The 16,700-nt window shown below is 38.1% G+C and overlaps 1 protein-coding gene across 5 annotated transcripts in view; it reads left to right on the top strand.

The window, feature by feature from the left end:
* The window catches only part of PARG (poly(ADP-ribose) glycohydrolase), a 152,704-nt gene that overhangs the window by 98,525 nt on the left and 37,479 nt on the right, over positions 1-16,700 (top strand). For all 5 annotated transcript variants that reach the window (XM_037804875.1, XM_037804879.1, XM_037804876.1 and 2 more), the window contains one exon: positions 2,948-3,095. In XM_037804875.1, coding sequence (XP_037660803.1) covers positions 2,948-3,095 — 148 coding nt within the window. The remainder of the gene's footprint in view (positions 1-2,947; positions 3,096-16,700) is intronic.

The raw sequence follows: 16,700 nt of genomic DNA, 5'->3' as shown, positions 1-16,700 counted from the left end.
CATGAAAGACAAAGAGAGAATCCTGGAAGCAGCAAGAGAAAAGTAATCCATCACATATAAAGGAAGTTTAATAAGACTATTTGCAGATTTCTCAGCAGAAACCGGAGGCAAGAAGTGGTGTGATTTATTTAAGATACTGAAAGAGAAAAACCACCAACTAAGAATCCTTTATCTGGCAAAACTGTCCTTCAAATACGAGGGAGAGTTTAAAATATTCTCTGACAAACAAACAATGAGAGTTTGTGAACAAGATACCTGCCCTACAGGAAATACTAAAGGGAGCCCTACAGACAGATACAAAAAGACAGGAGTGAGAGGTTTGGAGCACAACTTTGGGTGATGGTAGCACAATAATGTAAGTACACTGAACAAAGATGATTGTGAGTATGGTTGAAAGAGGAAGGTCAGGGACATGTGGGACACCAAAAGGAAAGAGGAAAGATAGAGACTGCAACTGTATAACTCAGTGAAACCTAGAGTGCTCAACAATTGTGATAAAATGTACAAATATGTTTTTACATGAGGGAGAACAAGTGAATGTCAACCTTGCAAGGTGTTAAAAATAGGGGAGTATTGGGGGGAAAATACAATCAATGCAAACTAGAGACTATAATTAACTGAAACATTGTATTATGCTTCCTTTAATATAACAAAGGCAATATACCAAAGCTAAATGCATATAAGAGGGGGACATAAAGGAGGATGTGTCAGTTTGAATTATTATGTCCCCCAAAATGCCATTATCTTTGATGTAATCTTGTGCGGGCAGACGTATCAGTGTTGATTAGATTGTAATTCTTTGAGTGTTTCCGTGGAGATGCACCCCATCCAACTGTGGGTGATGACTCTGATGGAATGATTTCCATGGAGGTGTTACGCCACCCATTGAGGGTGGGTCTAAATTAAATCACTGGAGCTGTATAAATGAGCTGACAAACAGAAGGAACTGAGTGCAGCTGAGAGTGACATTTTGAAGAAGAGCTACAGCCAAGAGGGACACTTTGAAGAATGCACAGGAGCTGAGAGAGTAGCTGCAGCTGAGAGACAGTTTGAAGATGGCCGTTGAAAGCAGACTTTTGCTCTAGAGAAGCCAAGAGAGGAAAAATACCCCAAGAGCAACTAAGAGTAACATTTTGGAGGAACTGCAGTCTAGAGAAGAATGTCCTGGGAGAAAGCCATTTTGAAACCAGAACTTGGGAGCAAACGCCAGCCACATGCCCTTCCAGCTAACAGAGGTCTTCTGGATACCATTGACCATCCTCCAGTGAAGGTACCCAGTTGCTGATGTGTTACCTTGGACACTTTATGGCCTTAAGACTGTAACTTTGTAACCAAATAAACCCCCTTTTATAAAAGCCAATCCATCTCTGGTGTTTTGCATTCCAGCAGCATTAGCACACTAGAACAGAGGAGTATGGGACTCTTGGCATTGGTAATGTCGTCTGACTCTTTATTCTACTTTAGTTTAATGCTGTCTTTCCTTTTGTTGCTTCCTAGCTGTCGTGTTTATTTTTCTTTCTTTCTTTCTTTTTCCTTTTTCTCTTGTCTCTCTACCTTCTTTGACTCTTCCTCCTGCTTTGTGGAAGAAGCAGAGATGTCCTTATATAGATAGTGACGATGGTGGTGAATACATAAATACATGACTATACAGGGAACCATCAGTTATTTACTTAGGACGGAATGTGTGGTGTGTGAGCAAATCCGTCTTAAAAAAAAACTGGGTTGATGAAGAAACCTTGAGGGCACTATATTGAGTGAAATAAGTCAGTCACATAAGGACATAAATTGCAGGGTCTCACTGATATGAACTAATTTATAATATGTAAATTCATAGACATAAAATATAAGTTACCAGGATATAGAACGAGGCTAAAGAATGGGGAGTGGTTGCTTATTATGAGCAGACTGTTCAACAAGGTTGAACTCGAATGTTTGGCAATGAACAGAGACGATGGTAGCACATTGTGAGAATAGCTAACAGTGCTGAATGGTGCGTGAATAAGGTGGAAAGGGGAGGTTCAGAGTCATGCAGGTCACCAGAAGAAAAGTTGGAGGTTAAAAGATGGGAATGTATAAAACAGTGAACCTTGTGGTGGGCAATGTCAGTGATTAACTGTACAAATATTAAAAATCTCTTTCATGAACCAAAACAAATGTATGACAATATAACTAGGAGTTAATAATAGAGGGGCATATAGGGAAAAAATATACTATTACAAACTATATACTACAGGTAGTAGTATTTTAACATTCTTCATCAACAGTAACAAATGTACTATTCCAATACTATGAGTCAACAATGGAGGGGAAGTGATTAGGGATGTGGAAGGATTTGAGATTCCTTTTTTGTCTTTCTTTTCTGGAGTAATGAAAATGTTCTAAAAATTGAAAAAAAATTAATGTGGTGATGGATGCATAGCTGTATGATGGTACCGGGGGCAATTAAAAAAATACAAGTTCAGTTATTAAACTTTTTGGTTCTTGAGAACAAGTGTTTGATTACCAGATTATGTAAGAAAGGTATAATTATATTAGTCTTGTGAGATACATAAAAGGAAATTGAGTAGTGAATGGTGGGGAAATGATCTTGAAACCCTTCCAGATCAAGCTCTCCCTTGATTTTTTGCCCTGAAGCACAAATAAAGTTTATAAACAAAGAGTCCCCAAATAATACATTGAAGCTTATTAGGCAAAAGTGCTTAAAAGCTCCATTTTCTAGTTTCTTCCTAAAGTTTTGGGATCCAAAGAAATGGGCACAGATGTTAACTGCAATGAGATGTAAAAATTACAAGCAAACTTATATATGTCTCCTCCCAGGGAAGACTACTTATTTGGAGGTAGATTTTTATAGGAATGGAAAAGATTAGAGATTAAAAGGGATGTGCTTCTTTATCATGTATGTGAGTATTTAAGACCATCATTTAACATGCTGCATTTTCTCAAATAGGTGGATTTTGCAAATCGTTTTGTTGGAGGTGGTGTTACCAGTGCAGGACTTGTGCAGGAGGAAATCCGCTTTTTAATCAATCCTGAGTTGATTGTGTCACGACTCTTCACTGAGGTGCTGGATCACAATGAATGTCTTATCATCACAGGTTAGTTTGGGGAAGTCTGGACATTGTGGTGGTTTCCCTCTTCTATATCAATCTGTCATGAAGAAGAGGCCATCCAGGTGTAGCTTTTCTCTACCACGGGCCTTAGTCCCATTATTTCTATTCATTTGTTTGTGTTTGTTTTTTGAAATTTTTACAGTCTTATTTTCCTAATCTTGAGTAAGACCTTTCTTGGCAATCTTTATCTGAGGAAAAGGGATAAAAACTATTTGGTTTTATTATATAACATACTATAATATATATATATAATATAATGCTCTTCAAAAGAAGGCAGTCAAGAGGCGGGGCAAGATGGCAGACTGGTGAGCTGTATGTTTTAGTTACTCCTCCAGGAAAGTAGGTAAAAAGCCAGGAACTGCGTGGACTGGACACCACAGAGCAATCTGTCTTTGGGCATACTTCATACAACACTCATGAAAACGTGGAACTGCTGAGATCAGCGAAATCTGTAAGTTTTTGCGGCCAGGGGACCCGCGCCCCTCCCTGCCAGGCTCAGTCCCGGGGGAGGAGGGGCTGTCAGCTCCAGGAAGGAGAAGGGAGAATTGCAGTGGCTGCTCTCATCGGAAACTCATTCTACTGATTCAAACTCCAACCATAGATAGACTGAGGCCAGACACCAGAGACTCTGAGAGCAGCCAGCCCAGCAGAGAGGAGACGGGCATAGAAGGAAAACAACACGAGAAGCGGGCATAGAAGGAAAACAACACGAGAAGCTCCATAGTAAAAGCAGAGGATTTTTGGAGTTCTGGTGAACACAGAAAGGGGAAGGGCGGAGATCAGGCCTTGAGGCGCATATGCAAATCCCGAAGCAAGGCTGATCTCTCTGCCCAGGGCACCTTTCCTTAATGGCCCTGGTTGCTTTGTCTATTAGCATTTCAATAACCCATTATAACTCTGTGGTGGGCCGTTTTTTTTTTTTTTTTTTTTTTTTTTTTTTTTTTTTTTTTTTAAATCCTTTTTGCTTTTTCTAAAACAATTACTCTAAGAAGCTCAATACAGAAAGCTTCAAAGAATTGAAATTTGGGCACGTCAAGTCAAGAGCAGAAATAAGAGAGCTCTGAGACAAAAGGCAATAATCCAGTGGCTGAGAAAATTCACTAAACAACACAACTTCCCAAGAAAAGGGGGGTGTCCGCTCACAGCCACCATCCTGGTGGACAGGAAACACTCCTGCCCATCGCCAGCCCCATAGCCCAGAGCTGCCCCAGACAACCCAGTGTGACGGAAGTGCTTCAAATAACAGGCACACACCACAAAACTGGGCGTGGACATTAGCCTTCCCTGCAACCTCAGCTGAATGTCCCAGAGCTGGGAAGGGGGAGCAGTGTGAATTAACAGAGCCCCATTCAGCCATCATTTGAGCAGACTGGGAGCCTCCCAACACAGCCCAGCAGCCCAGAACTGCCCTGGGGGGACGGCACTCACCTGTGACATAGCACAGTCATCCCTCAACAGAGGACCCGGGGTGCACAGCCTGGAAGAGGGGCCCACTTGCAAGTCTCAGGAGCCATACGCCAATACCAAAGACTTGTGGGTCAGTGGCAGAGACAAACTGTGGCAGGACTGAACTGAAGGATTAGACTATTGCAGTAGCTTTAAAACTCTAGGATCATCAGGGAGATTTGATTGTTAGGGCCACCCCCCCTCCCCGACTGCCCAGAAACACGCCCCACATACAGGGCAGGCAACACCAACTACACACGCAAGCTTGGGACACCAGTTGGGCCCCACAAGACTCACTCCCCCACTCACCAAAAAGGCTAAGCAGGGGAGATCTGGCTTGTGGAGAACAGGTGGCTCGTGGACGCCACCTGCTGGTTAGTTAGAGAAAGTGTACTCCACGAAGCTGTAGATCTGATAAATTAGAGATAAGGACTTCAACTGGTCTACAAACCCTAAAAGAACCCTATCAAGGACAGCAAATGCCACGAGGCCAAAAACAACAGAAAATTATAAAGCATATGAAAAAACCAGACGATATGGATAACCCAAGCCCAAGCACCCAAATCAAAAGACCAGAAGAGACACACCTAGAGCAGCTACTCAAAGAACTAAAGATGAACAATGAGACCCTAGTACGGGATATGAAGGAAATCAAGAAGACCCTAGAAGAGCATAAAGAAGACATTGCAAGACTAAATAAAAAAATGGATGATCTTATGGAAATTAAAGAAACTGTTGACCAAATTAAAAAGATTCTGGACACTCATAGTACAAGACTAGAGGAAGTTGAACAACGAATCAGTGACCTGGAAGATGACAGAATGGAAAATGAAAGCATAAACAAAGAATGGGGAAAAAAATTGAAAAACTCGAAATGGACCTCAGGGATATGATAGATAATATGAAGCGTCCGAATATAAGACTCATTGGTGTCCCAGAAGGGGAAGAAAAGGGTAAAGGTCTAGGAAGAGTATTCAAAGAAATTGTTGGGGAAAACTTCCCAAATCTTCTAAACAACATAAATACACAAATCATAAATGCTCAGCGAACTCCAAATAGAATAAATCCAAAAAAACCCACTCCGAGACATATACTGATCACACTGTCAAACATAGAAGAGAAGGAGCAAGTTCTGAAAGCAGCAAGAGAAAAGCAATTCACCACATACAAAGGAAACAGCATAAGACTAAGTAGTGACTACTCAGCAGCCACCATGGAGGCGAGAAGGCAATGGCACGATATATTTAAAATTCTGAGAGAGAGGAATTTCCAGCCAAGAATACTTTATCCAGCAAAGCTCTCCTTCAAATTTGAGGGAGAGCTTAAATTTTTCACAGACAAAGAAATGCTGAGAGAATTTGCTAACAAGAGACCTGCCCTACTGGAGATACTAAAGGGAGCCCTACAGACAGAGAAACAAAGACAGGACAGAGAGACTTGGAGAAAGGTTCAGTACTAAAGAGATTCGGTATGGGTACAATAAAGGATATTAATAGAGAGAGGGAAAAATATGGCAAACATAATCCAAAGGATAAGATGGCCGATTCAAGAAATGCCTTCACGGTTTTAACGTTGAATGTAAATGGATTAAACTCCCCAATTAAAAGATATAGATTCGCAGAATGGATCAAAAAAAATGAACCATCAATATGTTGCATACAAGAGACTCATCTTAGACACAGGGACACAAAGAAATTGAAAGTGAAAGGATGGAAAAAAATATTTCATGCAAGCTACAGCCAAAAGAAAGCAGGTGTAGCAATATTAATCTCAGATAAAATAGACTTCAAATGCAGGGATGTTTTGAGAGACAAAGAAGGCCACTACATACTAATAAAAGGGGCAATTCAGCAAGAAGAAATAACAATCGTAAATGTCTATGCACCCAATCAAGGTGCCACAAAATACATGAGAGAAACATTGGCAAAACTAAAGGAAGCAATTGATGTTTCCACAATAATTGTGGGAGACTTCAACACATCACTCTCTCCTATAGATAGATCAACCAGACAGAAGACCAATAAGGAAATTGAAAACCTAAACAATCTGATAAATGAATTAGATTTAACAGACATCTACAGGACATTACATCCCAAATCACCAGGATACACATACTTTTCTAGTGCTCACGGAACTTTCTCCAGAATAGATCATATGCTGGGACATAAAACAAGCCTCAATAAATTTAAAAAGATTGAAATCATTCAAAGCACATTCTCTGACCACAATGGAATACAATTAGAAGTCAATAACCACCAGAGACTTCGAAAATTCACAAATACCTGGAGGTTAAACAACACACTCCTAAACAATCAGTGGGTTAAAGAAGAAATAGCAAGAGAAATTGCTAAATATATAGAGACGAATGAAAATGAGAACACAACATACCAAAACCTATGGGATGCAGCAAAAGCAGTGCTAAGGGGGAAATTTATAGCACTAAACGCATATATTAAAAAGGAAGAAAGAGCCAAAATCAAAGAACTAATGGATCAACTGAAGAAGCTAGAAAATGAACAGCAAACCAATCCTAAACCAAGTAGAAGAAAAGAAATAACAAGGATTAAAGCAGAAATAAATGACATAGAGAACAAAAAAACAATAGAAAGGATAAATATCACCAAAAGTTGGTTCTTTGAGAAGATCAACAAGATTGACAAGCCCCTAGCTAGACTGACAAAATCAAAAAGAGAGAAGACCCATATAAACAAAATAATGAATGAAAAAGGTGACATAACTGCAGATCCTGAAGAAATTAAAAAAATTATAAGAGGATATTATGAACAACTGTATGGCAACAAACTGGATAATGTAGAAGAAATGGACAATTTCCTGGAAACATATGAACAACCTAGACTGACCAGAGAAGAAATAGAAGACCTCAACCAACCCATCACAAGCAAAGAGATCCAATCAGTCATCAAAAATCTTCCCACAAATAAATGCCCAGGGCCAGATGGCTTCACAGGGGAATTCTACCAAACTTTCCAGAAAGAACTGACACCAATCTTACTCAAACTCTTTCAAAACATTGAAAAAAAATGGAACACTACCTAACTCATTTTATGAAGCTAACATCAATCTAATACCAAAACCAGGCAAAGATGCTACAAAAAAGGAAAACTACCGGCCAATCTCCCTAATGAATATAGATGCAAAAATCCTCAACAAAATACTTGCAAATCGAATCCAAAGACACATTAAAAAAATCATACACCATGACCAAGTGGGGTTCATTCCAGGCATGCAAGGATGGTTCAACATCAGAAAAACAATCAATGTATTACAACACATTAAAAACTCGAAAGGGAAAAATCAATTGATCATCTCAATAGATGCTGAAAAAGCATTTGACAAAATCCAACATCCCTTTTTGATAAAAACACTTCAAAAGGTAGGAATTGAAGGAAACTTCCTCAACATGATAAAGAGCATATATGAAAAACCCACAGCCAGCATAGTACTCAATGGTGAGAGACTGAAAGCCTTCCCTCTAAGATCAGGAACAAGACAAGGATGCCCGCTGTCACCACTGTTATTCAACATTGTGCTGGAAGTGCTAGCCAGGGCAATCCGGCAAGACAAAGAAATAAAAGGCATCCAAATTGGAAAAGAAGAAGTAAAACTGTCATTGTTTGCAGATGATATGATCTTATATCTAGAAAACCCTGAGAAATCAACGATACACCTACTAGAGCTAATAAACAAATTTAGCAAAGTAGCGGGATACAAGATTAATGCACATAAGTCAGTAATGTTTCTATATGCTAGAAATGAACAAACTGAAGAGACACTCAAGAAAAAGATACCATTTTCAATAGCAACTAAAAAAATCAAGTACCTAGGAATCAACTTAACCAAAGATGTAAAAGACCTATACAAAGAAAACTACATAACTCTACTAAAAGAAATAGAAGGGGACCTTAAAAGATGGAAAAATATTCCATGTTCATGGATAGGAAGGCTAATTGTCATTAAGATGTCAATTCTACCCAAACTCATCTACAGATTCAATGCAATCCCAATCAAAATTCCAACAACCTACTTTGCAGACTTGGAAAAGCTAGTTATCAAATTTATTTGGAAAGGGAAGATGCCTCGAATTGCTAAAGACACTCTAAAAAAGAAAAACGAAGTGGGAGGACTTACACTCCCTGACTTTGAAGCTTATTATAAAGCCACAGTTGCCAAGACAGCATGGTACTGGCACAAAGATAGACATATAGATCAATGGAATCGAATTGAGAATTCAGAGATAGACCCTCAGATCTATGGCCGACTGATCTTTGATAAGGCCCCCAAAGTCACCGAACTGAGCCATAATGGTCTTTTCAACAAATGGGGCTGGGAGAGTTGGATATCCATATCCAAAAGAATGAAAGAGGACCCCTACCTCACCCCCTACACAAAAATTAACTCAAAATGGACCAAAGATCTCAATATAAAAGAAAGTACCATAAAACTCCTAGAAGATAATGTAGGAAAACATCTTCAAGACCTTGTATTAGGAGGCCACTTCCTAGACTTTACACCCAAAGCACAAGCAACAAAAGAGAAAATAGATAAATGGGAACTCCTCAAGCTTAGAAGTTTCTGCACCTCAAAGGAATTTCTCAAAAAGGTAAAGAGGCAGCCAACTCAATGGGAAAAAATTTTTGGAAACCATGTATCTGACAAAAGACTGATATCTTGCATATACAAAGAAATCCTACAACTCAATGACAATAGTACAGACAGCCCAATTATAAAATGGGCAAAAGATATGAAAAGACAGTTCTCTGAAGAGGAAATACAAATGACCAAGAAACACATGAAAAAATGTTCAGCTTCACTAGCTATTAGAGAGATGCAAATTAAGACCACAATGAGATACCATCTAACACCGGTTAGAATGGCTGCCATTAAACAAACAGGAAACTACAAATGCTGGAGGGGATGTGGAGAAATTGGAACTCTTATTCATTGTTGGTGGGACTGTATAATGGTTCAGCCACTCTGGAAGTCAGTCTGGCAGTTCCTTAGAAAACTAGATATAGAGCTACCATTCGATCCAGCGATTGCACTCCTCGGTATATACCCGGAAGATCGGAAAGCAGTGACACGAACAGATATCTGCACGCCAATGTTCATAGCAGCATTATTCACAATTGCCAAGAGATGGAAACAACCCAAATGTCCTTCAACAGATGAGTGGATAAATAAAATGTGGTATATACACACGATGGAATACTACGCGGCAGTAAGAAGGAACGATCTGGTGAAACATATGACAACATGGATGAACCTTGAAGACATAATGCTGAGCGAAATAAGCCAGGCACAAAAAGAGAAATATTATATGCTACCACTAATGTGAACTTTGAAAAATGTAAAACAAATGGTTTATAATGTAGAATGTAGGGGAACTAGCAGTAGAGAGCAATTAAGGAAGGGGGAACAATAATCCAAGAAGAACAGATAAGCTATTTAACGTTCTGGGGATGCCCAGAAATGACTATGGTCTGTTAATTTCTGATGGTTGTAGTAGGAACAAGTTCACTGAAATGTTGCTATATTATGTAACTTTCTTGGGGTAAAGTAGGAACATGTTGGAAGTTAAGCAGTTATCTTAGGTTAGTTGTCTTTTTCTTACTCCCTTGCTATGGTCTCTTTGAAATGCTCTTTTATTGTATGTTTGTTTTCTTTTTAACTTTTTTTTTCATACAGGTGATTTGAAAAAAGAAGGGAAAGTTAAAAAAAAAAAAAAAAAAAAAAAGATGTAGTGCCCCCTTGAGGAGCCTGTGGAGAATGCAGGGGTATTCGCCTACCCCACCTCCATGGTTGCTAACATGACCACAGACATAGGGGACTGGTGGTTTGATGGGTTGAGCCCTCTACCATAAGTTTTACCCTTGGGAAGACGGTTGCTGCAAAGGAGAGGCTAGGCCTCCCTGTATTTGTGCCTAAGAGTCTCCTCCTGAATGCCTCTTTGTTGCTCAGATGTGGCCCTCTCTCTCTGGCTAAGCCAACTTGAAAGGTGAAATCACTGCCCTCCCCCCTACGTGGGATCAGACACCCAGGGAAGTGAATCTCCCTGGCAACGTGGAATATGACTCCCAGGGAGGAATGTAGACCTGGCACCGTGGGACGGAGAACATCTTCTTGACCAAAAGGGGGATGTGAAAGGAAATGAAATAAGCTTCAGTGGCAGAGAGATTCCAAAAGGAGCCGAGAGGTCACTCTGGTGGGCACTCTTATGCACACTTTAGACAACCCTTTTTAGGTTCTAAAGAATGGGGGTAGCTGGTGGTGGATACCTGAAACTATCAAACTACAACCCAGAACCCATGAATCTCGAAGACAGTTGTATAAAAATGTAGCTTATGAGGGGTGACAATGGGATTGGGAAAGCCATAAGGACCAAACACCACTTTGTCTAGTTTATGGATGGATGTGTAGAAAAGTAGGGGAGGGAAACAGACAGACAAAGGTACCCAGTGTTCTTTTTTACTTCAATTGCTCTTTTTCACTCTAATTATTATTCTTGTTATTTTTGTGTGTGTGCTAATGAAGGTGTCAGGGATTGATTTAGGTGATGAATGTACAACTATGTAATGGTACTGTAAACAATCGAAAGTACAATTTGTTTTGTATGACTGCGTGGTATGTGAATATATCTCAATAAAATGATGATTTAAAAAAAAAAAAAAAAAAGAAGGCAGTCGTATAACTTTGAGCATATATTGTATTGTTACTCTTCTGTTTTATTTTGAAAGTGATAAGTTACACTTCAGTATGAAGACACCATTTTAAAAAAAGCAGTTCCTGTGTTTAGAAAGAGTCTGTACAACAGCAAGCTTTATAGGAAGGCAAATAAATCAGTAACCTTATGTTTACCCTAACTATTCAATCCTAAGAGAGTGTTATTAGATAACACTTGATTTCTTTCAAGTTAATGTGGGAGAAGGTGGCAGTGAGATTTATTCAAATTTATAATTTAGATCTTTTATAGAGATTAAAATTTTTTTTCTTTTTAAGTTTCTTCAGATTGAGATATCAATATGTTCTTATGAATGAGCTACTAAAAAAATACTCATTATATCATAGTTCTTAAGAAACTCGTGATCAGTCACCACAGATAAATTAAGCCTTTTATTCAACTATCTAAACGAACATACCCACATAAAAGCTGTAATTAGCCATCTATTACCGATCCTTATTTTTTCTGCAAAAGTGGGTTTCTCATTTCATCTTTGAATCTCTTCCTGCTTTGAGCCCAGATATAGGATACTAAACTTTCACCAGGGTTGGAAATTTTGGTTTATTGTTATCCCCAAAGACCACAATGGGAGAAAATTCACCTCCTTTGAACCACATTGAATGTGTACTCAATTGAGTTACTATCACAGAGATACATGACAAAGCTAAGGCTCTGAGGTCTAATCTTAAAGCCACATCATTTCCCTCAGATATATTTGTAAGCAACATTCAGAAGAATATCCAGTTTTGCTCCTTATGTCTTGCTTTCAAGATTATCTTTGTCTTTGACTTTCACCTGTTTGATTATGATGTGTATGGTTGTGGAGCTCTTTGATTTTATCCTTCTTGCAGTTCATTGAGCTTCCTGAGTGTTTAGATTAATGTTTTTCAGCAGATTTTTCTTCAAATTTTCACCATTATTTCTTTAAATATTCTTTTTATGCCTTTCTCTCTCTTCTCCTTCTAGAACTCCCATTATACATATGTTGGTACACTGGTGGTGTCCCACAGGTTTTTGAGGCTTTGTTGATTTTTCTATTCCTCAGACTGGATAATCTCAACTGACCTTTCTTTAAGTTCTCTGATTCATTCTTCTGCCTACTCAAATCTGCTTGTTGAGCATTCTAGTGAATTTTTAGTTTGGTTATTATATTTTTCAACTCCAGAATTTCTATTTTGTTCTTTTTTCTAACTTCTATATGTTTATTGATATTCCCTATTTGTGAGGCATCATTCTCAGACTTTTCTTTAGTTCTTTTAACGTAGTTTTTCTTTAGTTTTTTGGACATATTTAAAATAGCTGATTTATGGTCTTTGTCTGATAAATCCAATGTCTGACCTTTCTCAGAAACAGTTACTATTGATTTTTTTTTTTTCCTGGCCACACTCTTGTTTCTTTGCATGTCTGATAATTTTTTGTTGAAAAATATATGTTTTAAATAATATACTCTGGCAACTTTAGAAATCAGATTGTCCCCTCCCCCATTGTTGTTGCTGTTTGTTGTTATTGTTTGCTTAATGACTTTACTGAACTAATCCTGTGAAGTCTGTATTCTTTTTTGTATGTGTCCACTGAAGTCTCTGTTCAGTTACATTAGTGGTCAGTTAATGGTTGGACAGAGATTTCCTTTAATGCCTGGAACCAATAAGTTTCCCACTGCTCAGTGTGTGTATGTTGGGGCATTCCTTCAACTCTCTGCCAGGCAGTTAACACCTCTGTCTTATCCTTTGCTTCCTTTTGCTCAGGGCTCTAAGGTCAGCCAGAGGTGAGAGCTTGGAGTCTTTTGCAGGTCTTTCCTGGGTATAGACATAGCATTTAGAGTCCCAGGAATATGTTACAGCTTTTCAGAGCCTCCTATGAACATCTCATTCCCCACCTTTTCATTTTAAGCTTTTTGATTAGCCTATTGTTTGCCCCAGTGTTATCCACTGCCTTGGGCAGCAACAGTGTTAAAAACTACCTGTAATTATTTTCAACAAAATGCCCCTGGGTTATAGACTTTTTCCACTGGGCAAGGTCCAAGTCAGATCAAATAAAGGCAGCCTTGCAGGTGGGGTTTTCCAGGGAGGGACCAGCCAGGTCTAATAGTAACAGTTCTCTGAGAATGAGGCTTTGAAGGAGCGCCAACACTCTTACAACCGCCTCTGGTGGTTTTCACTGTGTTTATGAGCTATTGGTTTTTAAGACTACCATGGAACAGGGGAGGGTATAGGAATAGGGTAAGTTAAAATGCCACAAAGCTACTTGTTCTTCTTGAGATTCAGCCAGTTTTCCTTGAATAAACACTCCCCAGTATTCTGCAAGCTTTTGGTTAATTTTCACAATCCTGAAAACATTGATTCTGTCCATTTTTGCCAGTGTTCTCATTGCTGTTATGGAAGAAAGACTTTTCAGAGGTCCTTATTCTGCCAGTTTTGTTTATGTTTCCTTATCTTTTGTAAACATCTATATGTAAAGGGCCTTTTAACAAGTTATTCCACATCATTTAGATATCTTAGGTTATTTCTTATAATATCCCTGTGAGTCTGCTGTTTTGTGAGGTAAGGGAATAAAATAAAAATTAATTGCCTGCAGTTATATAAGAAATTAAGACTGGAATCTCGGCAAAGATATTTCTTTTTGGTTAGAGCCTCAGTTCTTTGAAGTTAAAGACTTGAAATATTTCATCCAGAATTCTAAGGTTGTGATCCGAATTATACTAAATTGGAAAGATAAAATCTCTAGTCTGAGCCTTGCCCCATTCACATATTGGCCTCTATCTGCATTTGTTGTCTAGTATATATACAATAGGAATATATATATACAGTAGTATATATGCAATTGGAAGGTATTGGGGAAGGATAAATTGCAAAGAATTACAGAACAAAAAATAAAAATAAACTGTATTAGTAATATAGTACTATTCTTTCATCAGCAGTAACAAATGCACCACACCAATGCTAGGAATCAGTGATGGGGGTGGGGTCATAAATGAGTATGGGATGTTTTGGGTTTTCTTGGTTTTTTTCTTTTTCTTTTTTTTTTCCTGGAGTAATGAAAATGCCCTAAAATTGATAATGGGGATGAATGTACAACAATGTGATGGTACTATGAGCCATTGATTGTATACTTTGGATGGACTGTGTAATGTTTGACTATATTTCAATAAAATTGCATTTAAAATGTACGGAAAAGTTAATCTATTAAAATAAAATGATAGCAGTATTGTTGGGTATAAAAACTTTGATATTGGTCTCCTGCTGTTGTAGGCAGCTCTAAAGGTCTGGAATCTGACTGTCCCCATCATTTGCGTCAAATATTACTTTGGAAGAGGGCTAATTTTTAAGAGTTAAGCTAAATGTGAATTGAAGTCTCAGAACCAAAATGTCCCATCAATTGTTAAGATGAATTTACATCCTTGAAATAAAAAAAGCTTGGTAAACTGCTAGGCATTTAAACTGAAACCTAATTTGTTTCATTTCTCCTGTACTAGAAAAGTAGAGTTTCTTGTCATCTGACATTGATATTGCTATAAATAAAGGATGCCATTTCCCCTGGGAATATTAAAAAGAAAACATTAGATATTTTTTCCCTCTTTTTAAAGCTAGTTTGTCCCCTACCTTAAAAAAGGATCACTCTGGAGTAACATCTGGTCTGTAACTTACCCGCAGCCATTATAAAACGAATGGAAAATTGCATATCCATGACTCACCCGTAAATGTATAATTGCCTTAGGTTAAGGCCATTCAGGGGTGACTTTTAACTCAGCATTTTTTCCAAAATCCACTTAACTTCATTATAGTGCCTCCTAATTAATATCCGTGATGTGTTGTTCCCTTAATGGAAATGGCCATTTCATCATCTACTTGATGTCTGGATTTCTGCCATCTCCCTTCTTAGGACACTCTTAAGCATGCACCATAATCTATCTGCCCAATCAATTCCATTCCTTCAATGATGCATTCAGGCTCAGTGAGCTAATGGCTGTGATTGTGCTGCCTGAATCTGTAGAAGAGGTTGAAAAATTGGAAATAAATTAAATTTATAGTCATTATGAGACATCTGGTTGGTATCAGACTTTTAAATGAATATGAAACAGGTCAGCAAACAGGCAAATACTTCTACCCAGACAGTGTTATCCCTCTGTTTGCTGTGATCCTCCTTGAGGTTGCCATGAGCGAAAATCTTTCAATAAATATGGAAAGAATTAAAACTCCTCCCGCACCAACCCCTTGTTTTCTTCTATAACAGCTTCAGTTCCAAAGGGAAGGGTGTTACCATGGCTCTGGTTAATTCTACTCTTGTTTCATGAGCACATAAAGCAGATACATAAGAATAAAACTTTTACTGAGCATAGTGTTAGTATTCTTAATATAAAACCTGTCCTCTAAAGCACCAGATCGCCCCGGATAACACAGGTCCTTATATCTTTTCTGAGTGTCAGCAGAACCGATAGAAATGAAAAGTGGATGCCATTGTTTTAAAGTAGTGGGGTACCATCTTTTCATAAGATAACAAAACTGCAAGTGCCTGGCACTACAAAAACACCCTGTTGCCAAATGGCACCATCTCATCCAATTCGTGGAGTTTTCTGAAAATGTTTGGAAATCAAACAATTTTTATGCTTGTCTTTTCTAAATTTTTATTAGTCACGAGAAACAAAAAAGAGTGTTCTACCTACTGCATAGCCGCCATCACTGAATGAGTGATGCTGATAAAAGTAAGGTGCATACCTTTTATGTACACCTTTTTTGCAAGGGCACAGCCCATTGTAAGTAGAATTTTTGAATCTCCAAATATTTTTTCATATGTTCATCAAAAACTTCCATTACCAGGAAGAGAAAATAATGTTTCTTACTAATAAATCTAAGCACTTATGTAACTGTTATGAATTCTTGGTAAAATTTTAATAGCTTCCTTCTCATTTTTATCTTAAGTGAAGGTTTATCTTTTTTAGCATGAAGTCTTGTAGGCTGTCCCTAGAGAAAGCTATCACAGAGGTCATTCCGTCTTCTTTCTCTTGTTTGCTGTTACCACTGTTTACCTTTGCATTTTGATCATAGTTCATCAATAAATTTGAATTTAAAACAAGTTAAGGGTATCCATTTTTCAAAGCAGACGGTCGACATAATTTTGAAAGATGTCTACTTATAAAACCCAGGATTTAATTTGTTTAGAGTGAAAACATTTGTTATGTACATTTCTTATTTCCCATACCAGAAGGAAATAAATCTAACTTGGTTCCTCCAAGGAAGGAAGACTGAAATCATTCTAACTTGAAATAGAAATGTGAAAATGGATATTTTATATTTTTCAACCACTTTCTTTTCAAAAGGGAGAACACATGTTTGTTTTCATAGTAAAAAGATCAGAGTAGGCAATGTTTCCTTTTTATAAACAGGAAAAATGATGCTGTCTTCTGCTGG

The sequence above is a fragment of the Choloepus didactylus genome, chromosome 15, assembly GCF_015220235.1.
Source record: "Choloepus didactylus isolate mChoDid1 chromosome 15, mChoDid1.pri, whole genome shotgun sequence".
Lineage (NCBI taxonomy): Eukaryota > Metazoa > Chordata > Mammalia > Pilosa > Megalonychidae > Choloepus > Choloepus didactylus.
Note: the sequence above shows the minus strand (reverse complement) of the source record. Positions and strands in the feature narration are given on the sequence as shown.